Source organism: Astatotilapia calliptera, chromosome 15 (assembly GCF_964374335.1).
Source record: "Astatotilapia calliptera chromosome 15, fAstCal68.1, whole genome shotgun sequence".
Lineage (NCBI taxonomy): Eukaryota > Metazoa > Chordata > Actinopteri > Cichliformes > Cichlidae > Astatotilapia > Astatotilapia calliptera.
Window position 1 is genome coordinate 16,552,926 of NC_137436.1, and position 26,019 is coordinate 16,578,944.

At 37.8% G+C, this 26,019-nt stretch overlaps 1 protein-coding gene across 27 annotated transcripts in view; it reads right to left on the reverse strand.

Moving 5' to 3' along the window:
- ptprk (protein tyrosine phosphatase receptor type K) overlaps positions 1-26,019 on the reverse strand; it is a 120,006-nt gene that overhangs the window by 3,074 nt on the left and 90,913 nt on the right. For 2 of the 27 annotated variants that reach the window (XM_026193803.2, XM_026193796.2), the window contains 24 exons: positions 25,824-25,946; positions 25,422-25,496; positions 25,203-25,239; positions 19,374-19,509; positions 16,380-16,409; positions 13,509-13,669; positions 12,911-12,946; positions 10,398-10,409; positions 9,896-10,083; positions 9,360-9,459; positions 8,342-8,487; positions 7,124-7,141; positions 6,513-6,549; positions 6,276-6,373; positions 5,802-5,918; positions 5,382-5,536; positions 5,122-5,257; positions 3,837-3,986; positions 2,963-3,136; positions 2,077-2,094; positions 1,328-1,459; positions 918-1,043; positions 293-456; positions 7-142 (listed from right to left, as the gene is read on the reverse strand). In XM_026193803.2, the coding sequence (XP_026049588.1) occupies positions 7-142; positions 293-456; positions 918-1,043; positions 1,328-1,459; positions 2,077-2,094; positions 2,963-3,136; positions 3,837-3,986; positions 5,122-5,257; positions 5,382-5,536; positions 5,802-5,918; positions 6,276-6,373; positions 6,513-6,549; positions 7,124-7,141; positions 8,342-8,487; positions 9,360-9,459; positions 9,896-10,083; positions 10,398-10,409; positions 12,911-12,946; positions 13,509-13,669; positions 16,380-16,409; positions 19,374-19,509; positions 25,203-25,239; positions 25,422-25,496; positions 25,824-25,946 (2,505 nt within the window). The remainder of the gene's footprint in view (positions 1-6; positions 143-292; positions 457-917; positions 1,044-1,327; positions 1,460-2,076; positions 2,095-2,962; positions 3,137-3,836; positions 3,987-5,121; positions 5,258-5,381; positions 5,537-5,801; positions 5,919-6,275; positions 6,374-6,512; positions 6,550-7,123; positions 7,142-8,341; positions 8,488-9,359; positions 9,460-9,895; positions 10,084-10,397; positions 10,410-12,910; positions 12,947-13,508; positions 13,670-16,379; positions 16,410-19,373; positions 19,510-25,202; positions 25,240-25,421; positions 25,497-25,823; positions 25,947-26,019) is intronic. The other 25 variants (XM_026193798.2, XM_026193807.2, XM_026193800.2 and 22 more) reach the window with 25 other exon arrangements.

Sequence of the window (26,019 nt, forward strand, 5' to 3'; positions counted from 1 at the left end):
ACTCACCGGAGTATCCACCATGTTAGGTTTGCTATTCCTCAAGGTCTTTACAGCGTGGAAAACATCAACCACACTCTGTCTCTTTGCCATCTCGCACACGATACTGCTGGCACAGAACACTCCACTACGCCCACCTCCATTTCTACAAACAAACATAACAGAATACACGATGATACGTCGCAAAAAGCACAATTTAATATTTCATTTGGGGTTTTTCCAACTCTTGTGCAGGGCTGATGCTTTTAATTTCAATGGTAAAAGAAGAGAAACTCTTTGATTTGTGTGCACTCACAGGCAGTGCACAATGGTTCTTCCCTCTCCCTCCTCCCCTTCACGCTGCCACTGGTCAACCTGAAGGATCAGTTTGAGGAAAGAGCGTTTGGACGCGGGAACTTCTCTGTGCCCCGACCATCCCAGGTACTGGAAATGACGAACCATCAAATAGCCTTCCTGAGGCTGGAATAAGAGACAGAATCAGAAAAACTGATTAAGCCATGTCAAAAACTGCAGATCCTCAAATGGACGCTTGAGGCTAGCGCCAAAAACGAGTCAATCCTGATAGGCACCAATGTTGAAATGTCAGGCCAAACTATTAGAGGAGTTTTAAAACCTTTGGCTCAGTGTCAGACCCACAGGTGATATCACATGCTCACATCCATCTTTTACACTGTAAATAGGTATATATTTTTCCAGCTAATGTTCCCAGTATGTATTTTTTCAGGTAATTGGTTATATGAATTTTAATGACTATAGTGCGTTTTAACATGCTGTATTTTTGTATGGCTATTTAAAACAAGTCGCCTTGAAAATGACACCTTGTATGAGATTGATTCAATGAGATTTACCTGTATAAATAAAGGTGAAATAAAACAATAAATAAATAATAATAGAAACGTAGTATGATTCTGACTGCCCACCCTAGTGAGGTTGCAGACTCTGAAGAGCCGGCTGATAACATCACATTCCATTGAGCAGGACATACATTCCACCTGGACGGGACCGTAACGCAGCATGCCCTCCTCTGGCCAGTACTGAGGACAACCCTGAGAGAGAACAATTACACCATTTAGAAAAACACTGGAACAATTTCAGAAAAAATAGAGACAAATGCAAAAAACCCAAAAAAAAATCCCTGACAATTTTTTGTCCAGACAAAAAATTCTTAAAATGAAATGAATGTTGGATGTGTGCAGGATTGTTTTCTTCCATCTTTCCTTTACAAGTTTATTAGCTCTAAATAAGCTAATCTTATATAATAAATCCATGATTACTGTAAAAAAGACACAATGCTATGCTAAGAAACACAGCAGAACTTTATGTAAAATACCTGAGCCAGGTCAATCTCATTTAGCATCACCAGACTGGTACATCCATAGTCGTAAACTAGGCGCCAAAAGTCTTTGACAGTGTTGGGCAAAGGATGCTGGGTAACGATGAATGCAGCAGGCTGTCTGTAGCTCTAAAGAGAAGGAGAGAGACAACAAAAGCGATCACCGACAAAGAAGACACTCTTAATGATTCAATCAAGCATTATTAAACTGTGCGTTATTGTTTTTTATTTTTTTATTTTGACTGTCCCACAGTACGCTTCTTTCTCACGTGTGCACATTAAAACACAAACAGCAGAGTAGAGCTGCACAGTATGTGAGACATGGGAAAGCAAGCATAGTTAAAAGGTGACTTTGGTTTGATGATCATGCAGTGGGTCTATTAACTGTGAGGGTTGGGAACATGCACAAGACTACACATAGAGCAAAAACTACATTTGATGGGGTCAGTTAACTTTTTTTTCAGTTAGCTCAGGAAGACAAACTTCTTCAAAGTTCACATAAAAAAAGAATCAAGAACTAACTGGTCTGAATGTGAACTGAACCCACTTTGGCTTAAATGAAAACGTACAGCCAAATGTGTGACGCAGGTGTGACTGCTTGGCGACAGAGAATCTAATGTGAGGGCCGGGCACGGGTTTAGGATTTAGGGTGTGGATGTCGTTCACAAAAATGAATCTGGTGGCAGAACAACACTGAAGCCATGAAACAAATCCAGTATTGGAGACTTGAAGTAAAATCCCATTACCTGGAACTCTTCTGACAGCTTGGTTAGAGAGAGGCCAGAGGTGAGTAACTAAACTTTAAGGTAAACGCCTAAAACTTGACTGAACTCTAGAAATTTTACAGTATTTTGTCCAACAGCTTTGTTGGAGAGAAGCCAGGTTTGTTCCCACAACATGCAAATGTTCACACATTATCAGGAAATTACTCACATACCTACAGCCCACCTCTTACTATCTTTTTCTCACTATATCTTTACTCACAAACCTGATAATAACCTTCTAATGACCTTACCTTAAAACCTTACCTCAAAATTTCTACCTACTCAATGACTTTCTTTTCAAGTCACGGTAAATGGGCAACGCGTTGAGGCAATGTCAACAGTTGCAAACATAAACAACGTTTGAATGGTGGCCAGAGAAAAGCTAGTCGTCTTTTTAGAGGCTGGATTTGTCTCTAGCCTTCTGCTGCTAAAACCACAAACACAGCATCACACAAAGAAGGAAGGGAGTCTGTGTGTGTGTGTGTGTGTGTGTGTGTGTGTGTGTGTGTGTGTGTGTGTGTGTGTGTGTGTGTGTGTGTGTGTGTGTGTGTGTATGTTTTATGTTAGTAAGTTTAAGTGTTGTGTGATATTTTTATCTTCATCATCATTTCAATGTACCTTCATAAAAGTCTGTATCATTTTCAACAAAAATGTGACCGCAGTTTGGGACACCGAGTGTTAAATCTAGTCTTTATATAATTGGCATTAAATATACAGAAATTGTGGTAAGAGTAACACATCAGCTGGTTCTGCTGAAAGTCTTTTTGCACATGTACACACAGTGTGAAATGTCCCAAACTACTCTTGCTTGATGTGTTGAAAATAACACAATCTTCCAGTGTGTTCCAGTAACACATTATTGACTTACATCCATCAGAGCAGCATTGATGTAGTTGCTGCTTTCTCCATCTATTGTGATGAGGAAGGGAAGGCATCTATCTGGAGGAAGGCCATCCATAAAGCGGTTCTTATCTTGGTTTCTAGGCAACAACGCAATGCTGCAGTCTTCTGGCTGTGGCTGAGGAGTCACTGAGTTTAATGTCTGGACAGAGAGAGAAATGTATGATGTACGTTAATTAAAAGTGTCAAAAGATTCAAAGAAGGGCTCCATGAAGATAGAAATAGACCCAAAAGCCAAGCTGGTGGGAAAGAAAAACTTGTGTGCATTAAAAATATTTGGTTTCTGGAAGTCACAAGTCACAAGGTTCAGCACTGCAGAGAAAGAATTTGATGAGTTTGAGTATCCAGAAACTCCACATAATTATATTTTTTGTGTGTTAAAACCCATTCTTTACATCCAGGAGTAGCAGATGACAACAGCAAGTGGTTCCTCTTGATGTAATAATACACAGCAAATGTCTTAATGCCCATATTGTAAAAAGAATTACACAGCAGAACGGGTTAGAGGAGATTTCATTTTAGGACATGAAGTAGGAATTGTTAAAGTTTTGATTACTGAGTTCCATTTAATATTTCAGTACTAGTTTGTGGGTTTTATTAGTATGTTTTTTAACCATTAGTGAGGTGACCTTTCTTGACAGCAGCTATAATTGTCAGTGTTAGGAAGATTTAGTCTGCTGCGATGCCAGGAACAGAACAGAACAATTGTAAATGAAGAGCGCTCTCAGACTCTGAAGACTCTGAAGAGCCCTCTGTGCTGCTTTACCACAGGCTGACACTGGCCTACACGCTCCACTTTGAAAGCTCTGGGCGCAAAGTAACAGATTACAGTTTGATTTTACCTGGAACTCATCCTTCAGATGGGAAGAGTTGGTCTGGGAGTCGATGCGGATCAGCTCATAATAAGCTGCTTTGAACTCGCAGACCGGTATGGCTGTTTCTCCACAAAGACAAGCCTCTAGTATGGCGTCGTGAATGAATATGTACTGCTCCTGAAGACATATATTATAATACACATATTATCACATATTCTGCACATTCATATTTCAACATTAGAAAAATAAGAAATACAGCTTTGTATAAGACAAACAAGTGATGCACACACTGTGAGTGAGTGAAGACTGATGAGAGGTGGAGGGATGGATGACGTGATGACTCTTGGTTAGGTGTACTTCACCTGTGAGTCAGTCCATACTGGCAGTTGTGTTTTTAGATCTTTCAAGCAAGTGACGCCAACTTCAATTCAATGATGAGACACAGACTGACCTGCTTTGGTGAACGGCTGTGAATGTACTTTGTTACAATGGGTCTTATAAGCTGTTAAATTGTTACTCTGTTACCGGCCAATAGTGCAGAATACTTAAGTTGGACATGAAATGTGTCCATGAAAGATTGCATCGACCTGCATTCTGTCTACTCACCAGCCTTCAAGTATGACAAAGAATTTAATAAACTTTTAAAAGTTTGCTTTATGCTCTGACCTACAGGCTGTTCTGAACCATGAAGCTTGAAATTACTTTTGCCCCATTGTTACTGCACTGCTTGATAGTTTATATATATGATCTGAATTACTATTTGTGGTCTTTTTAATAGGAAAAACATTACAAAAATATTAATTTAAAGAATAATAACCACTAAAGTCAAAGAAGGATCCTCTTTGTTTGGATGCATATACATATATATTATCTATATTCTGTTTAGAATTAACTCATTTATGCTTCTATTATTCTGCAATTATTATTCTATGTATTAAAAAATGTTTAACAACCACAAATTCAGGCAAATCGGATACACCCATGCAGTAACAGATGAATGTGCTTCCTCAGAGAACAGTTCAACGTGATAGTGATTTTTTTTTTTTACTAACACAAGAGGGCTCCAGAGTAAGCTTTAAATATGAAAATTATGTATGACTTTTACTTATTGTCAGTGTTACATTCACAGAAGTGAAAGCTGACGAATTGAACTTAATGAGGTGATATTTTCATGCATGCATGGAAAATAGGTAACTACATAAAACCTTGTCACCTCAGCCCGTACCATGCTGATGGCTGAGTTTGAAGTCAAGCTTTACCTACGTCTATATTAAAAATGTGGATGCAGATGGAGGATGGGTAATGCAGTCACCTCAGTCTGTACCATGTTGATCCTCCTGGAGCGAAGAGCCTTCACACAGTTGTAGATGTCGACCACTCCTTCTCTCTCTGCCATGTCCAACATGATGTCAATGACTATGAAACATCCTGTGCGCCCTGCTCCAGCACTGCAGACAGAAAGTGAAGCACACAAATTTTAACTTTATAGATCTTTCTCTATGTCCGTCATTGGGAGAGAAAACATTTTGTTTTGACTATGAATGTTTATTTTCTAATAATTCATTTTTATACCTGCAGTGGACCACAATTGGCCCAGCAGAAGGTGGATTAGACATTTTAACTCTGCGGATGAAGGAAAGAAGTCCTGTGGCATGATATGGAACTCCATGATCAGGCCAGCCTGTGAAGTGGAACTGCTTGACTTCGCGGACCTCATTGAAACCACGCTGAGTAAAGACAAAAAAAAACATCTTTAAGTAAAATTTCATGAAATGTGTTTATTCTATAAACACCCTTTCTAGATATGTCTCAAACTTATTAACTGGTTTTGTTGAAGCTACAAGGAGGACGATAAACAAAACCAAGTCTGTGTCAACAGCTAGAGGTGCAGCTACACCTCTACCTGAGTTTTTTGCATAAATTACATCAAAGCAAAATGCAAAATGAATACAAAATATTAATTTTTGCTAGATTATAACAAGTTTTACTCACCCTCTCCAGTGTAAATGTGCGAACCACATATTCAGCGAGTGGTTCAACCTCCACAAAAGTCACCTTGAAGTCTCCATACACCTCAGCATCATCTGGCCAGTATTTATAGCACTTAACCTAGAAAGAAAAAAAGCCATGAAAAAATAAAGACAAGCTTGAATCAAGGAGCAAATATAGCTTTTTTTTGCATAATGATATTTAATATGATGCCAATATGAAAAATGCCACTTTTAAACCAAATATGTTATACATAATTTAGAGAGTATATTTTACAGGATTGTTGACAGAGACATCACACTAACATTCTTGCAATTTTCCTACCTAACTGTAAATATACAGGTATTTGCAATAGCACTGCAGTGGACATTGCTGAATTTAAAAAAAATGAGATTTGGATAGTTTTGACTAAGTAATAGTAATTTTAATAAAGTTACCAACTGAAATTAACTGAGTGTAGAAAAACGAGCAACTTACCCTTCCAACCTCCACCAGATTGGTTACCATCACAATACAGGCTGACTGTTCCTGCCAAACCATCCTCCAGAAGTCATACACTGTCTCATGAACAGGACCTACGCATAGATGCAGAGTATACTTACACTTTATTCTGCTGTAAGTACGGTTACAATTTGTGATTAAATAGTTGCTATGCTATAAAACAGCAGTAATGCAGAATTCCTGCATGTAATTGAGTGTGGTGCAGCATCTTACCCTGTGTAGCAATGTAGTGACTTGGTCTTTGGTACCCCTGCAAACAGAACACCACAGTCCTTAATATGAGCTGAAAACATAATCGTGTCAAATTCTAAAACCTTTTATCACGGCTGGAAATGATAACTTTCTACACTAAACTACCTTACTACCTCACTTTCATCTACAACAGGAGAAAACTTCTGACAGACTGATGAAATTCGTTTTTAGCTGACTCCATACTTGAGTTGCACTGCATACTGTTGAATTCATGTTAAAATGTGCAAAGTTGGTCATCTCATCATTTTTCCTTTCCACTTAAAAACTACTACTTGACATCTACAACAACTGCCAGGTGTGCCGTGGGCTATGACAACCACTTATTAAGTTGTCATTAAAGCAATTAAGACACAAGTGGTGAATATGCATATGCAAATTGACACCAAACAGTGAGATGCAAAGATGGTGGTTGGTGGCCAAGATGAAGTGCGATCAGTCATGCAAAGGATGCCCCAGCATCTCAAAATGGATACACATCATGTCTTGATGCATAAGGACTGGTTCATGGATGTACAGGTGAGCAGGTGTAATTGTTCAGGGGCATTTATGAACAAGACCACAGTGATACTTACATCCCTGTACAGCCAAATCTACAGCCCAAGCCACAGGCAGAAAGAACGAGTGGAAGAAAGAAAGAAAGAAAGAAAGAAAGAAAGAAAGAAAGAAAAAAAGAAAGAAAGAAAGAAAGAAAGAAAAAAAGAAAGAAAGAAAGAAAGCACAACAATGTCAGTGAGTGTCAATCAGAAAAAAGAAAAGCTGCATTGACATAATGGAAGTTTGATCAGGACATGCAGAAAAAAAATGTGATCTAAAACTCCAAATTAGACCAAATAGAGAGGACACTCCCTAATGGAATTTGACCATCTTCCATGGAGAGCACAATAGAACCAAAAAGACTCAGAAAGCTGGCATATCACAATCTCATTTAACCACCATCACATACTGATGTTCCAGCTTTCTCCGTCTTTTGGGTGCAGTTCAAATTGTGTGACAGCTGCCTTTGTTGTGCCAACAAAGATTAGGGAGTGCCCACTCTATTCATTCTAATTCTAGCTTAATGTGAGTGGTAGAATGCATGCAAGAGTTTTAATGACAGTAAATTATAATACAGTGGAGCTTATGATAAGCATACTAGCATTAAAAAAGCACAATGTGAGTCATAGTGACTGGTGTGCAGATGATTGTTGAGAGATGACAGAAAATGGATGAACTGATGAAGACTGTGTCGTGGGTGAATGCAGAAACAATAGGCAAGTAATAGATGAAGCAAAAGATGGAAAATTAATTGTATATAGATGTATAAGGCAGCTGAATAGGTTTGTCGAACAGTTAAAAGTGACTCAAGTCAAGAAAAATGCTAGAAATTAAGCTACCCTTAGAATCTGATTAGCTTAGCTTAGCTTAAAAAACTACTCAAATGCACAAAACTGCTGGGTCCATCCAACAGTAACAAAACCTGCTGACCATCACCTCTAAAGCTCACTAACTAGCACTGTCAGTTCTTAAAGTCACTCCTTTAAATGGATTTCTTTCTGGTCTCCTGGAAAACGAGTTTGCTAAATCCAAATGATGACTTAAAATCCGTTATGTTGTACATATAAATCAGATAACTTATTCAGTTCTGGACGGACAGGTGAATTGATGGGGACACTTGAAAGAAAGACAACAAGACCGACACCTGAGACAGACACATGTACTGCATGTATGATGTGTTTTCTGCATGGCTGGATGCATAAAATGGTATGATGAATGACTGGTAGACGCAATCAAGGTATAGAGGCCTGACATACGAGCGAGGGAGTGTGGTTTCGTTGGTTTCGTTGGGAGCCAATAGTAGCATTCGATGCGTTTCCACTTACATCGATGTAGTTGGCGTTGATGTAGTCGGAGGACGGGTCGTCTTCTATGGGCTGCAGAATAACCCTTGAATGGTCATCTAAGAAAACAGTGTGTGAGAGAGCAGCAGAAACAGACAGGTAAGAAAGGTGATTTGCTGTTAAAGAATTTTTATTTCAAGGTTTTCATGGTTTGCTGTTTTTCTGAATTTCGTGTTTTGGCTTTCTATTTTTTTATTCAGTGTGTAGTTGGGATTTAATAAAATAATTTAACAAGGTGTTCGGTTCGGACGGAGTCACACAGACTAGTCTAGAGACAACTTGGCAAAAATCTGTATTTCCCAATCGGATGGTGAGTCAGAGGTTGTTTTTAGTCGGTAGGTTTACAGTTCTGTATCAAAACCTTGCGATTTCTTTGGTTGCTAGCAGATTGCTACACAGTAATCCGTACTTTGCAAGAAAACACTTGTTTGCCAATCCTCGCTAACTACTCACTGAATGGAAGTGAAACTGTGAAGGAAGGTGGAAGATTTTTGGTGCAGCAACCTCTTTGTATTGCTTTATTCATTATTTTACATGATAATACAAACAACAGATTATATGTAACGTTCTATATACAAATAAATCATGCCAATAAAATTACAACAGCTGTCAATAAGCATGGTTATGTATGTATGCAAGTAAGTAGCATGAGACCCTTTTGTGACTCAATTTTTCTGAGTCTGGGGACTCAAGGAACACAAGGAAAACTCTTAGAGTCAAGGCAGAGGCTGAAGAGGTGATTGAGCTTTTGAAGATGTTGCTCATTGATTCTTTTGTTGTTGCTTACAAAGGTGGTTTTTCTTTGGTCCTGTCTTGATTTTAAACCTTTAATTCTGCAGGCTGTACACTTACTTCTGCTCCCAATTTCTTCTTCTCTTCTTCCTGTAAAGCTCTATGACTTAAAATGCAGTAACGCAGATGTCTTGCTTACATGCTATGATATTCCCGTAGCGGTTTTTGGTACGATTCTGCTCCTTCTTGGCCACGTCCCAGGAGGCCGACTGGCCCTCAAAGAAGCTCTGTATCACCAACAACACACGAAGTAATAAAAATACAATTAGATGTCATGGATCCTTAAAAATAACACTTCTGTACTATTGCATATATCTGAGAGGAAAGTGGTACTTAGGTGCTTTTCGACTTTTGTTCGACTGGTTTGATTCAACTAGCAAATTCTTATTAGACATTAAAATAAAATGACCATAAAAATGGCTTGTGTCTCATTGATTGTTCAGTCGATGGAGCAGAAGGTACCCTCAAATTAAGAGGCAATTTAGACCTGGTAGTCATTTTTTCATTTTAATGTGAGGCCAAAACATTAAATAGAGCAGTATTGATTTTAGAAATAATACTTCTGTGTCAGCCTCCACATTAAAATACATCATTTCCTGCTACTAATAATACTTTTGCCTCTTCTGTAATTAATATTACAAGCTCTAGTGTCAACAGTACAGATAATAATCTTACTTCATATTCCTCCTTGAAGCCATAGCTGTCAGATGTTTTCATTAGGTTGATGTGCTGCAGGAGATCGGCCACTCTGATGGCTGGGTGGAGCTGTCCTGTCTGATAAGGAGACTCAGTTCCTTCACAGTGATACCGAGGAACATCTAGAAGCCTGCTGTTCTCGGCTGCAGAGCCAGTGTGGTTCTCATCTACAACAGGAGACAAAATAAGGTACGGTTAATTGATAATTCGCAAAATATCTTCCCTTCATTTTATTTTATCTTCATTAATATTTTATTTTATGACCCCTATAATGGGTAACATAGATACCAAAACATGTAAACTCTTATTTGTACCTTGAAACGGCACGTGTGGAAAGATACTTGTACTGATCTATACAAACGCAACAAGCTTTCCCAATCTTCCCAAATCTGTACCAGTTTCTACCTTACAAAAAGAAAACAGTGCATTTCCTCAAACCAAACCAAACATTTGCCACTTTGTTTTCTCAGTTTATACTCACCTGTGATTGGAACTACATGTCAAAGCAGCAGGAAAAGAAAAGAGCAAAAAGGGCTAGTCAGACTGCAGGATAAGTGGATTTGTTAGCGAGACTAAAGGTTAGTTTAACAGTTTGGATTTGTTTATAAGGACTTTCCACGATGGATGAAATGGATACAGAGAATTTTTAGATGATGTCGTACAAAAAGGACCAAAAATTGCCACAAGATGCAGAAACTGAAAAACATGAGGAATATCTTAAAATGAATTGTGAGGTGGATGTTCACTGCAATGTCATTTAGTTCACAATAAACAACCACGTTCACAGCAGATTAAAACATTTGTTGCATTCTGCTGTTCTAAACCTTTCAAACACACTGCAAATATATTTAAAGAAGTAAAACATCTGTTTTTTAAATGTGGAATAAAATAACTAACTCAATCCCCAATAAGCAATCAAGAGCTATAGGAGTGCTTCCCAAAACTGTCTCTGTGGTGTAGTAGTTAACACCTTACATGCAAAAGATCCCTGGTTTGAGACTGGGAGGCAAGACAGACCCAGCCACGGAGGGTCACAAGCCTCCATAAGTAGGAAGGATGCCAAATAAAACAAGTGGATCCATCTGCTGTAGTGGGCAAAAGGGAGCAGCTGAAAATACACGTAAGTGATTCCCAAAGTGTGTTTTTCTGCCCACTTTGTGCACGTCAAGATGTGGGCCATATATGGTGAGAGGTTAAATTGAACTAATATTATAAGCCCATGTGAGTTATTTATTAGTTTTTATTTATTGTTATTGTTTTTATTTGTTTATATGGCCTGTTTTTAATCAGGAATGTCCCCTTTATCTCATCAGTGGTGGAGGAAAGGTTCAAATGGAGCAGTGACCAGCAGGTGGCAAAGCAAAGCTTTTAAGCTTGTACACTACAACCAAATCACTAGGTCGATATCACATCTTTGTAATGAGAAAAGAGGAAATGTTGTAAACTGATGAGAGTTTTTATAGAAGGTTTAGATTAACATCAAAGATTTTCACACTGGGCTTTTTATACTCCAGGAATGGTTGTGGTATATTGCAGAAATTTAGAGGTATATTTTACATGTGTGAGTACCGCCCCTCTGATTTAATTTTATTTGGATTTTGAAACTTGTACATTTTAGGAGGTAGTTCATTTGGAGGTTATAACTGGGGTTAAACAGTTGCAGAACTTCAAAGTGCGCTGTGGTTAAAATGTGACTTGACAGTTGTAATGTACAGACTGACAGGTTAAATAATGCAGTAGCTCAGGGTTGGAGCAGAAGCGGCTGATTTCATCTTCACCGCTGTTTATTAACTGACACTGTTTATTTCATCCAACGGATGCTTTTCTCTGCTCTGAGGACATGTTAGCTCATTACTGATTGTTAAAGGTTTGTTAAGCCCTCGTCACGGCAATTAACAGTAAACTTGACCCGACACCGCCTCTTAATTTGTTACTTCCTGCTAGTTCTTCTTCCTCTGTGAAGTGATTGGCCAAGACAGATTGTAACTGCAGCCTTCACTCCAAATTAGAGGCTATGGAACAGTTAATTAACACAGTTTGGTGGCACTGTGGTTTGTGAACCCCTTAAGGGTATTTCAGAACTCCACATCATGCTGCAGTGTCAACACTAGACTCAACTACAGATAAACACATTGCACTGCAACATTGAAGCTAGAGAAACATCCAACTAGCCAAAAGCTACATTTTTCACGATTCAGACACTCAGAGCAGGGTTTCAGCACAAAACAAGTCCAGGGAATAACACAGATGGTAGATACTCAAGTAGACTTCTAGATCCATTGCACAGAAAAACTTCTGCCAGAGAGACAAGGCTGCAGGCACTAAGTTGTTCAGTGTTGTCACAGATTTAATCAGCAGTCATTTTGCTGTGGCAACATGACAAATTGTCTTCCTCCTTTTAAGCCTTCTTTTCTGTCATTTTTGGGAGACAAAATGGCACGGCTTAAAACAACTCAAAACTGTGGAAATAATGAGGTCTCTAAGGGAGAATGATGGCAATTACTGTGAATATCAATAACTCGCAGCAGGAAACAGAAACCATGGCTGGAATCGGGAATGACTGAACCAAAGGGAAAACGCAGGATGACAGATGAAGTGCTTAGCTGTTGGAGGTTTTTTTTTACACCAGACATGTTCTACACAGAGAGTTGGCAGAAAAATATAAAAGATGAACATAAAGCTTTGCCAACTTCACATATTCTAATCTGTTATACCTCTTTAAATTTTCCTTGATTTGTTTTTGGTCATTTTTTTTTTGTCTTTTGAGTATTAAAAACCTAATGCTCCAGAAACATCCAAGAAAGCCATACTTTTGTCAAAGGTCACTATAACATACGTTTGACTATATCCAACAGCTCTAACTATAGACTTCAGTTATGGACACAAAACAGACGGGATAATACGTGCTAGGGTTACAAGCGCAGGGTCTAATTGATGATGGTAGGTGATCACTAGAGGTGATACATGTGACATATCCAACACTAGAAGTCTCACCTAACACAGCAGTGGGAACCAGAGGATCGTTGGGCACTGCAGGAGGAAACACGGCCAGGAAACATATTAAAATTTCAGATTTACTAAAGCATAGATGAGGACAACTGAGACAAATCACAAATTCTGGCAAGACCTTACTATTTTCATCATTTTTTTTCTCATCGCTGTCATGTATGAGTTCTACATTTATGCTGTCCTGTTTTCACTGTGAGCTGTTGTGAATTGACTTATAGACAGAACCTTAACTAGCAATGATTTAGATATGACTTTGGTCCATCATTTAAGTCTTTTTCCAGGCAAAACAAAATGCAGGTTAGATCCTTGTTTGGCAAACAAATGACTAATTATTTTTCTGCTTATTGTTATAAAAGTGACAATTGAATAAAAAATACTTGATTGCTAAAATTTTAACTAATTGCATTAATAATTGTTTGTTGCAGCTTCTGAACAGGAGCTTGGCTGTTGATAAAAATAACCCTGATCTTTGCAAAGATTCATCTCTAATTAGTGTGGACAGAAGATGGATAGGAAAACAGAATGTAAGAGCCATTTAATTAAGGGTTTTTTTGTTTGTAAAACCTTGATTTTATGAACCTACATCTGTTGTTGTAGTTGTGAGAGTCCATAAATGTCACAGCCATGGGGTCCTCGCCATGCAGAGTGCTCTGGTCAGCATAGCTGCGGTCCATAGCATTCACCATGTGTGTCATTTCCTGCCGTGTTGTTCCAATGGCATCTTTACGTTTTTTTGCCAGTTTCCTGTTAGAGGGAGATAGACAGACAGTCAGGAATTGTGAAAAACAAATACACAAACATGAGGAAGCCTGAAGCCACAGCAAGAACGAGAGAATCTAGCAGCTGGATCACTTTTTGGCTGGGGCTGCTGACTCAAGATGCAGAGTTTGAAACCAACAATAAGGAAATGGGAGAAGAGAAGAAAGGCAGGGAGAAAAAAAAGAGAAGAAGGAAAGAGAAGAGAACAAGCAAGGAAGGTAGAGGAGAGGCTTTTTTGTATATGGCAGCATTTAACAGGCTCAGCAAAAGGAGCAAAGGGAAAATACTGCAGCATCTAATTCAAACCAAGGAAGATCTTTTTTTGTAGCTTACAGCTGTCAGATGAAAGCCTCTAAACTTTACCGTTCCCTCCATTTTTACTTGTATGAACCTATTTTACTAGGACTATATTAATAGAAACTAATTACATATTTTTTCAAATTGTATGAATTCTTTGGTTTTCATCTGACAGCAAAGTTCAGGTGAATCCCACTAAAACAGAAGCAAGGATTGAGCTAGAATGCACAGAACCCTTAAGGAAAACCATTTACCAACCAACAGTTATCACCATGTAAATAGTAGAACTTGAACTAGTCGTGTCACAAATAGTCAGTTATGAAGGGTGGGACACTGATTTTCAATCTCTTATGCAGCTTTACCAGCTGCTGTGAATTTTAGAATTAAAATGTTTTGCTTTCACAATTTGAAAAACAAACAAACAATCAGAGTAATGAGAAATTACTTTTTATCATCAGTCTGGTACCTGATTAAATAGATATCAAGATCAAATCATTTTCATATTTAATCTTTCGGTGTTTTCAACATACAAAGTTGCAGGGAAACACTTTTAAGGACTTATTATGTCGAGCATGACACATCATGCAGGAACATTATGTACCCAGAGCCGTAGATGCACATCAGTTAAGACAACAGCTCTTAGTTATTACATTTCTGTGCGGTATACAAGAAAATCTCTACAGCTGAAACACAGAGAGCCTGTAGGCAGAGGCGATAACATCGTGTGCATTTTATTGGCTACCAATCAGTTTTTGATTGCTGTCAAACTGATGCAATGTACAGCTCTGACTGATAGAAAGCATGCTGTTTATTGTGCATATTTTACCTCTTGACCCCAACTTACACCATCTCCACCTCTGAGATCACACACACACACTCAGTAGAAACATAGATTGAACTATTGACCAAATGTATCTACTTGTGTGTGTGTGTTTGTCATAGAATTACAATATTTGCAAACTATATAAACCACCACATGCTGAGTACTTTCTCAATATGTTGTATATATAAGAAGAAAGGAGAGTGAGAAAGAAAAAGAAAGGTGAAGCTGAGACCGGACCTAGAATGGATCTACTTTTTCTTTTTAACATTGTGATTATTTTCTGATATTCACACTTGAACTGCGAATTAATTTGAAGTTCTGTATGAATTCATAAAAATGCATGAATGTCTAATGAACTCGCCTAATTACTAAAATTGCAAATGAATTCCAAGACACCAGGCAGAATGTCTTCACTGATGAGGAACACGTCCAACTTCTTAAGGTGCACTGGAATAAATGGATGGCTTAGACTAGCTATGTTAGGAAAAAAGGAGACACTGTAGAACCAAAATTTTGTTCCTGATAATGTGTTTTAATAGATGTAATATTAGAAAACTGCTACTTAATGGTAAACAGTAAAAAGCAGTGGTTGTAGCAAGTTCAAAAAAATCAGCAAAGCAGTCATCCTAGTTTAGAAAGAAATGTTTCATTAAACTACTCCACGGGAACGTTAAGGTACAGTCCTGCATTGATACTCAGCACATCTTGATTTTTAGTCTGGTGATTGTGAATAAAAAGAAGCAATGAGAGTGAATTAAAATATCTGAGGCAGTACAAATAATTGATTCATGATCCATCTTGGTCAGAGCCCATAATGGCCTGGGTAGAGAAAGACGTAAACCAAAAAAGAAGAAAAAACCATCATAAGAACAACCCACACAAAATCATAGACCACGTATCCCAAATAGGAAACCAACTAGTTCAGATCCACTGACGAGAGAGAGAGAGACACTGAACATGTGCAGCAGAGCTTTACCATGATACCTGTGACTTGATGGGCGGATGGATGATCACATGACTACATGCACACAAAGAGCTACAAGTCACAAGTGCAGCATTCTTTTTTCAAATAACACGCTCAGGCCTGTGCCGTCCCACTCTGGCCTGCTTGGGTCTGGTTTATGGCCAACTTTGGCCTTCTTAAGCCTGCTTCAGAGCAACTTTGGAGCATGTAGAGGACACCAGGGCTGAGATCAATTCACTCTCAGTTCAGTCCTTCAAATAAATTCTTGCACTCATTCATTGCTTGGACTTTTTAGACAGGAAATCATCAACATTCTCTTGGTAAAAACAAAAAAAAGAAAGACAATTTCGATATTTTGAAAATATCAAAATCATTTAAACAAGAAGGAATTAATTGAAATCCTGAACAGATTGACATGAAAGTGAACTGACCCCCTCCCTGGTGAGGCGTCAATGAGGATGACTTTGGCTGGTTGGTCAGAGCTGAAAATGTGTTTTGTCTTGAAAAAAGTATACTGCATCTTTAAAAATAACAACAACTAGCCACTAATAATTCGCCCAATAAGATAACAGCAGCTGGATGAGCTGGTTGTTGATTGGTTGTTTACTTACAGGTAATAAGAGTATGAATAGTAGGTCCTCCTGGGGTTGTGAGCCAATCAGAAAGCAAAGAGTGAGACACAAGGGAATATGCAAATTAGGACAAAACTGTCCTGTCTCAACCAGTAACAACAAAAACAGAAGAAAACACCCTTTGATTGCTAAAACTTGAGGGTCATGCAAGGGGTGCCATATTAGCTAAAGTACCTATTTCTTACTAAGAAAAAAAAAGAACCAAAGGCTAACGCTAAATAAATAGTACAAAACAAGCTACGAAACTTGAATAACAACTCACCAATATCAACCTATCACCATGCAGCCTTTCTTTTCTCTTTTCTTTATTTTTTGTGCCATTTAAAAATATTCATGCAGTATTTTAAAACTTTACTTTTTACTCTAACCCGATGGCCCGATTAGAGATTTAACCCTAATCAGCCAATGATCTTTTTTTACGCACTCCTACAAAATGAAAACTAACACAAAGCTATCCAATCTGTAAAACCAGGCAGCTCGCTTCCTGTAAAGCAAGCATGATGTCACTGCAATGTCATCATGTCCCACTATTTTAAAGATGCAGTATTATTGTTCAAAGTCGTAAAGGTTTAATGACAATGAAGATTGATCTCCCCAGAAACCTTTATGGAAGAGAAAACTATTAAATTAAAAAAAAAAAAATCACAAAAATCTAGAGCACTAATGATGCATAACTCGTCAAACTTCCAGTAGAAATGTGTGTAAAAATACCAGAATGAACATGTCACTTTAAGTTGTTGCCACAAATTATTTGTGTGTGTTGTAAATGGGAAGTAAATGGGACCTCAGTGTGCTGTCTTTGTGTTGTGATTCAAGCTGCTAAAACATACAGGAGCTCTTGCACTCCTTGTATAAACAGCCTTATTTTATACTATCAAGCATATTTATGTGAAATGCATAACTCCACATTAAGCTTCAAAGCCCCAACAATACCACATACTAAATCCAATCCAATACTCAAGGGATGAAAAAAGTTAAATGAGTAACAGCAATCAAGCCATTGAGTGCACACAGTGTTTCAAATACTGTTAGATGTGACAAAAATAAACACCCCGCAAAACACAGTGGTAGTAGCTCCTGCAAAACACATTTCAAATGGACCATCTACCCTACACTTTAAGCTCAGCTCCTCTGATCATCACTTACAATTGCACTTTCACACTAAAGCTGCAGCATGGACGCTGGCTCGCATTAATTCATTACGCAAATTAGAAGAAAAATATGGAGGTCAGGAGCCACAAGAGCAAAGTTCTCTGATGATGAGAGATCATTACTGGCTGTGATTTAATGTCTGTAATTTGCTGAGTGTAATTATGATTGGTTGTAACTGAGAGACTCTTCCTGGTTGCTCTCTTAAGGCTTGTGCCAAGATGTAGTCCTTCAATTTTTTCAGAGGAAAGCAAAATCTCCTGAGACGTTTTCTTAAATTGAGGATGAGTCATAATAACTAATAGGTAAGCCAAACGATTAATGTGAATAGTTTTACTGAATTTTCAGGGTCTCTGTTAGTGGAAATTAATTATTCTTAATTATTTCTAATTATTCTTTTTCAAGTGTGCACTCCCTCAACTATTGTAAGTAAAAAGTTAAAATCGCAAAAAAAACTAATTTTTTTTAGGAATTGTTAATTATTACATGCATGCTGGCGCATTTACATAAATTATAAATGCAGATGCAAACACATACACATGAGCACACATTCTCCCAAAAGTAGTCAGACAAAATTTAGCCTAATGGAGCTTCACAGTGGATCCAAGACTAAGAAGGTTATATTAAAACGCTGTTTCTTGTCACTGCTTTTCCAACTTTCCAACACTGTTAACGAAATGGTAAAAATCACATTCAGGGATTCATTTATTTCATTAAGGTTCTGATTATCGTCATATTTTACTAGTTTTCAAAAATGTCTTGAGATTATACTATGACTGCAGCAATACTGATGTTGTTGTATACATATGTTTTACTCGTAGTGAATGTGGAAAAGTGGGACTAAAACCATGATATTTCATAAACGCAAGGCAGCTATACATGCATATTCCATGAATACGTCTGTGCATTTTCTCTGTATTTTCTACAAAATCTATCAGAGCTTTATTCTAACTTCTGTCTTCATCTACTGTAAAGATGTACCTATTGTAAAGCATGCTCAGGCTGTAACTGTCACTATCCACCACATAGTGGAGCTCTGCACCAAATTAACAATACAGGCCAAACTGCTACACCGACACATCTCTGGTCTCTGATTCTTATCAGAGCTATTGTGCTGTACAAGTAAAAGGTTAGATATTGTATGAATCCGTTTACATTTCCCTTAAAATAACAGCACAACTATAAATGCACAAAACCATTTCAGCAAGCATCTTTTCTTCAGTCTGCTTCACCAAAATCTCCACCTTTGTGCAGAACGGACCTAAGCTTTGCTGCTTCTAAACTGACAAACATGATACTGTTTTGATGATTTTGATGAGTTCATTTAAGCGGTTATGATAAAGCAGATACATAATTTCATTTTATATTTACTTAAGATCTTTTGATTGACATTTTCTTTCACTCTACCTTTTCCTACTTTCACTTGAGAAAACAGCTGTAATGTGCAAGAACACAATACATTCAGCTCTGACATTTCTTGTACCAGATCATCAAAAACTAAGACAGCATATTTTAAACATAAAACATTTGGGGGGTTTTCACAAGCCTTTAGCCATTTGGTGGGAAATTAAACTTCAGAAAGCGATTGAACTGGTTCTGAGGGGAGATCAACATTTATGGTGGATGGATGGAAGATGGTGTTACTACAGCAAATACTGGACCAACACACAACAAGAGAATGAACTAAGAGCATATTTGTGTGTGTATGTGTGTGCACGCATGCAAGTTGGTGTGTGCATTCAATGTTGGTCTTGTAAATATTTACCCTCTTTAATAATCTTCATTGAGCTGCTTTAGTGAGTATTGTTTGCAGTTGTCACTCACCTCTTCTTAACCAGCAGAATGGCTACCAGCACCAGCAGTATGAAAACGAGAACACCAGCACTAATTCCAGCGATTTTCACCACCCGATCCGTCTGCTTAGCAGGGTCGGGAATGACTTCTGGTTCCTCTGTGGCACCTAAGAAAGATGATGACAAAAGACATCAACAAGATGGGAACACAGTAACTACTAAAGGGAAAAAGCATTAAAATCACTGTCCAGTAAGAACACACTTGGGACTATTTGTGCATTCCTGGAAGTTTCAAGGAAAACTGAGTTTTCAAATTGTAGGAGAAATAAATAAATAAATAAAACCTCGAAATGTTGCAAAAAAAGGAAAATTTAAATTGCAACGGTATTTAAAGAGAGTTTTAGAGTTTACTGGACAGTAGAGATTAAAAGTATGTTTATTTTTAACTGTTTATTAGCTAACCAGCTCCTGACCAGTTGATATTCTTCCTAGAGACCGGGGTACATATGTTTAAAAAAATGTCTAGTTTCCACCGAAGTAAACGTTTTTAAAAACGAAAATGTTGTGGTCAGGCTCACTAATATTCAAACTCTTTGGAGGTTTTTAGCAGATACACCTGTGGTATCACTTTGAAGCTCCTACATCGTGGGTGTCCATGCTGACCACCCAACCACCTGGTGGTGTGATGATAGTACCTCATCAGCTTTTTACGACTGAGGGGTAAAAAATAAAGAAGAGGGGAGAAAAGCGCCAACGACTCCTATGTTATGAATTTCGATGTTGCATATTTTGCCCACCAGAGGACTCTTTTAAACCTCCCAGTTGGCAACATTGAACCCCGCAAACACAACAACCCACTGATCTGCGCGGAGTTGGGCAGAGCATAAGATGAATAATCTACAACTTGGTCTAACAGCAAATCAAGATTATCTTAGTAACAACTTGTTATCTTAGTAAGGACATATAAATAACTATAATTCGGACTCTTGTGAAAAGCTCCTTTTTGTTTTCAAAACAGCATTCTGAAGAATTAACTAGCCAAATAACACGATCAACCATTTAAGATTTCCAAGAATATACAGCTTTTTCAAACCTAGTCACATCTCTAAACTTATTACTCTGTTGCACTGACTGTAAGGCATATTTAAAAAAGCCCACGTCGCCTCAGGCTAGGAACGTATACCATCTAAGGAAATATGGTTGTTTTTCTCTTAGGCTGCCTTCACATCAGACAAAATCTAGGTGATTAATTACTAAGGTTCAATTATCCCTGTGCTAAAGTTCAGGCAAATATCAAGCCTCTAAATATGCCTTGTAAAGAAAAGTTAAACAGCTGCTAGCACAAATGCCATGGCAACTGTCATTCGAACTGTAAATATAATCAAATATTTCATTTTGGGGGTAATCTGGGTCGCATATTTAAGTACTTAAATCAACAGAAATTTCTTCATTAATATGGTTGCTATGTAATAATGAAACAAAGAGATTGCTTCTACAGCTTGAACTGTATTTGAACATTTTCAGAGCAGGTGTTTTAAAATCGATTCAAGACCAAAAAAAAAAAAGGCTATAAAAAGAGATGCATTTCTTGTTGAACTTAAAAATACAATCCTGTAAAAAAAGCAGTGGTAGAGAATCAGTGGAAGCTGACAATGGCCTATACCAGCTTCTATAGCTGGGTCAACTGAGCTAAAAGCACTCACCTTACACAGACATCGGCTTCTCATTTATTTAGTCGCATTATACATGATGGCAAACGTACTACGCCGAACTAAATCATCAATCAAATCTGACTCCCAGCAGCAATATTCACACATTCAAAATAAACATCCCTATAAATGTACACTATAGTAATGAAAATAACCAACTGAATGTCTATGTGTCTTCTCTGCTGCCTCTTTGGCATCACGGTCTCTTTAGAAAATGCTTTTAAAATGCAATTTAACTGTAGCTGTCCAATGTTTCTGCACCAATGTCACCATATATTGCTTGTAGCCGAACTCATTTCTGCTTCTGATGACTTCAGAGAATTGACTGAACTCCCTGATTTCGTCTGTTTTGGAAAATAATTCACCAGTGACGTTTCAAGCGGAGTGTAGGCTGCAGGGCTTAAATGCTGTTGATCATGGACAGAAAGTCAACAGAAAGACAGAGAGCATCTGTTTTCAGGCTCCCAAGCTCTACTTAGTTGATGTCATCAGAACAGTTCATACTGCAGCGTAAGAACATTATCATGTCTTATGATAATCCAAATAATCCAACTCAGTGACATATGCACAAAATTCAACATAATGCAATACATGCATCAAACAACAACCCACTTCCATTATCAACATAATAAAAATAACACACAAGAATAAAACATTTTTAGTAATGCCTTGACTTCCACAGCCCCACATCAGTCTTAGCACCAAACCAATTAATTCCTAATGTCACTCAACCTAAAGTAAATAGGGTCTATTTTGAGGTCTATTTTCATTGGTGGAAAAATACCTATTTGGTGCTTCAGTGAGTTTTTACAGCATCGGGATGGTGTTTGTGTGATCAATTCAAAATAAAATAAAATACCCAAAGCAGTGAGGGATCATTGTTGCTCACTAATGTGATTTTAATAGTTTTTGAGCCTGGGCAGCAGAGCTCCATCACACAGAAAGACTAGAAGAGCCAAGGCCAACGCCCTCCCTCCATCACAATTATCAAAAAAAGCAACCCAGACCTGCACCAAAACGTAATGGATTCTTCCTTCATCTGTTATGTTTTATGAAATTTGGACTAGTAGTTTTTGTGTAATTTTGCTGACAGATGAACAAACAAACAGAAACAGCATACCTCTATCTCAGCTCTCTGTCCGGGCAGAGGGATGAGATAAATCAAGCTTTTACTATGCAGCCAATACTTACTAGGTTTATTTATGGTAAAAAGTAAAAATCAAGATATTTGAAAACAGAGAATGCTTAAACTGATTATGCAGAAAACTAAGTGTAAAGTTTTATGTTGTTTATATAGCTTAACCACAGCTTGGCATAATGACATTATATTGTCTTTTTTTCTAATTTTGTGATTTTTCTTTTTTTGCACTTCTATACCAGCAAATAAAGGGCACTGCTGAGTAGCTACAAAATCTGTTCATCATCTTAGTGCTGATGTACGAAGGCCAAACTTTATTTTAGATGACTTCCACATGGAACGTCTCACTTCATATAACTATCCAACCAAGAGACTATTAGAAGATCACACAGATAAAATATGTCCAAACAAGACACCAAAACAACAACAATAATCCTTTAAGGGTTCTCAGCCTAACCTCATAATGTCTGCGGAAGCTCTTAATGTGTGTAAAAATGATTCAGGTCAGTACACTAACACTCACAACTTGCCTGCACACAGGCGCACAAAACGCCCTGCGGCAGGAATGACAATACACAATACCCCAAATGACCTACTATGACCACCATCACTTAATCCTCCCTCCCGGATGCATGGTTGAATGCACATAAACACACATGCAGAGAGACGGAGAGAGTAAAGAAGACACAGTGGTCTGACCTCTCGATCCATTAGTGTGTTGGTCTCTCTTATTATAAAAATCTGAAATCCCCTCTAAAGTCGTTCGGCTTCACTCAGACCTCCCTAGGCTAGAAAGACAGTGTCATTTTATTTTAGCAGCTTTTGGGCAGAGTGACCACCTGTTCAAGAAACTGCAACCACCAGCAATTCTTGAAGTATATGACCCTGCAGAGTTAGTGATTTCACACATTTTTGCCTATTTTAGTGTGCAAACGTCCCACCTATGAGACAACTTTCTCACCCTGTACTCTTTGACGTAAGGAGAACAAAAGTGAACTTGTATTATTTGTAGGGCTTTCTTGATGAAGAGGCATTTTTTATTTTACTCCAAAGAAATCCAATTTTAATAAACCTGACACTTGGAAAAGCACCACACGCCACAGAATTTAAAGTCTGAGCTAGTTTGGAATGCCCTCTCTCAATGGGTCCACATATAAATACTTAATCAACTTAACTTAACCAGCAATGATGATTCATTCTATGATCATTAAGGCTGATTGTCCTCAAAATGATGTCACTTTTATTGAGTAGCTTTATGAGGTGTCTGCACTTGAAGGTCAAAGAAGAGAAGTTCAGAAAGGCATTACACTCCACCTTGCTTTCTTGCTACAATAATGCACATTGTGCAAGAAAAAGGACGTAACTCATGAACTGATTCTATTTCCGATCTTATTAGTTTTCTGCGATATCTGATGTAAACCTTCTACTTATCACAAGTTTTCATACTGATATTAAAAAGTACACCAAAATAACAAAAACACTAGAATAATCTATGGAGATTAATGAAGCTTGTAATTGCTTGAGAGCATCACCTTAACTACACAATAATAATACTACTAAGTTTCTGCCATGCTTTAAGGAATTATGTTCTGCTTTAATCTTTAATAAAGCAATAAAATGAAGATTAGTGAACTAATAATTATTTCCTCTTAAAATTGCTGTATCACTACATTTGTGTTGTCATAAAAACAAGAAAAAACTGGTGTGAAATAATTATAGGGCAGTTCTAGTTTTAGCAAAAGTGGGAACATTTTGTATTCATTTAAATTTGACCTTGTAGTTCTACATTACAAGTCGAATAAACACTGAAATGCCTGCGCAGTCATTTGAAGCTCAACTCTGCTGGTTACACAACAGTGTGAGGATGTCAGTTTCATTCAAAATATAATGTGTTTATCCTTATTCCTACTCCACACAGATAAACTCTGATCCATCAGCCGCATTTCTAAAATTCTTTCCTCAAAATAGTGTGTGTGCATTTTTGTGCACATGCGCTTATGTGTGTAGTGCCCGGGGATTAACTCCACACCGTTTAAAACCATCTGATAATCTATTAACATGGCAAAAACCTGGTAAAGACCCGACATTTAGACTCAGTGCGCACCAACACACATTTCTTTCAATGCCATGCACAAGCGCAATACTGTTTTCTGTAATGCTCTTAAACCAGAAACAATTTCCATTTGACAAACCTCCATGGGAATAAAGGGCAGACCAGAGGAAAAACACAATAATAAACTGATTAAGGCTGGAGTAAGCAAATTTTTTTGGTATCATTGGACCAAAGAAACCTTTTAGCATATTGTGGGAAATAAATTCGTGCACCTCCCCTCCACTCCGATTTCACTCTTTATAAAGGCTGGCTTGTAACAAGAGACTTTGGCCATTCACAGCTGGTCCCTTTAGATCAGATCAGAGTAGTTTAAAAAACAAAAAAAACTATGTAATGGGAATAAGAGCTTCATTGGACTCATGTGAGTATTTTCAGCTGGGAAAGTGGGATTTTAATTCCATGTGAATTCCAAAGTCAGCAATGACTCACTTTAAAACAGAAGTGTAAGAAGTATGTGAATGGGTCCGTGCTTGTCTGGTGGGAGGAGGATAGAACAAAATAGCAGAGCTGCAAGAGCTGCATTCCCCTTAGATTTATGCCAAACCCTTGAAGGGGACCTATTACACTCCAACACTTTACTCTTGGACTCTACTACACCAACATTACATTGTTCGAAATCCAAATATTCCACATTTCTCTAATGCTGGGACCTGGCATATCCCCTTAGTTCGTCTGTTCTTACACTGCAGTATGAACTATTCTGATGCGATGACATCAGCTAAGTAGAGCTGAAGCTCCTATTCCTTAAAGACCACCCTCTTTTTAGGCCAACTTTCTTCTGCCCAGGAGTTGCAGGATTTTTTTGTCTTTTTTTGACAAAATATTTTGAAAATATTTTTAGCATTGAAGCTGTTCCTAAGAGTTAAATTAAGATACTGTTAAGGTCAAATGGGTTCTTACGTTTAGCTGCCAGCCTCAGACACTGTGTCTTTGTTTCCTGTGGAAAAAAAGACAGAAGGAAGAAACCTTAGTTCCACTAACACACTACAACACGAACCTTGCTCTTAGCGTTTAATATTAAATACTGTACATAATGAGTGTACAGAAGCTGCAACATAATGTAAGTCTATGAGTGCGCCTTTTTGAACCTCATTCAAAAAAATTAAATACACAGCCTACCCTCTCTGTACTGCTGACAGCTTGAAGATAAATGTTGTAGTTCTTCCTTGGAGCCAGAGGTGGATTCCAGAAACCCTGAGGAAAAGAAAGAAGGATCAGTTCACACATGTCTACGATACATTTACAGATTTACAACAAGCAATTTTACTTTTACACTTGGCTGAGAAGGATATCGATATGTAAACATTCAAATTATGTAGCCTTTAAAAAGTATTGCATACAATTTCTATGAACTTTAAGTCGTATCGTTTTTAAAAATAAAACCTCCTGCATAACAGCAACTGCCTTCTAGTTCCAGTGAATGTGTTGTGCTGCCATTTACTTCTGTATTTCAGAATTTTTGATAAACACATCTTTTCAAGGCATTACATACATACGGTTTTGTTCAGATTAAAGACTTGCCTGATACGTCTTGTTGTCTCCCACAGTAAAGGGAAGTGGTTCAGGCAGGCTGCTGGGGGACAACTGGGCGGCATAATAATAAGGGGATCCACCGCTAGATGCACTGTGGTAAGAAACTGGGACCTGGAGAAGATGAAGATACGTCTATAAATGTAACTTCAATTAAATGTAAATAAAAAGAGGTATTTTAATAGCA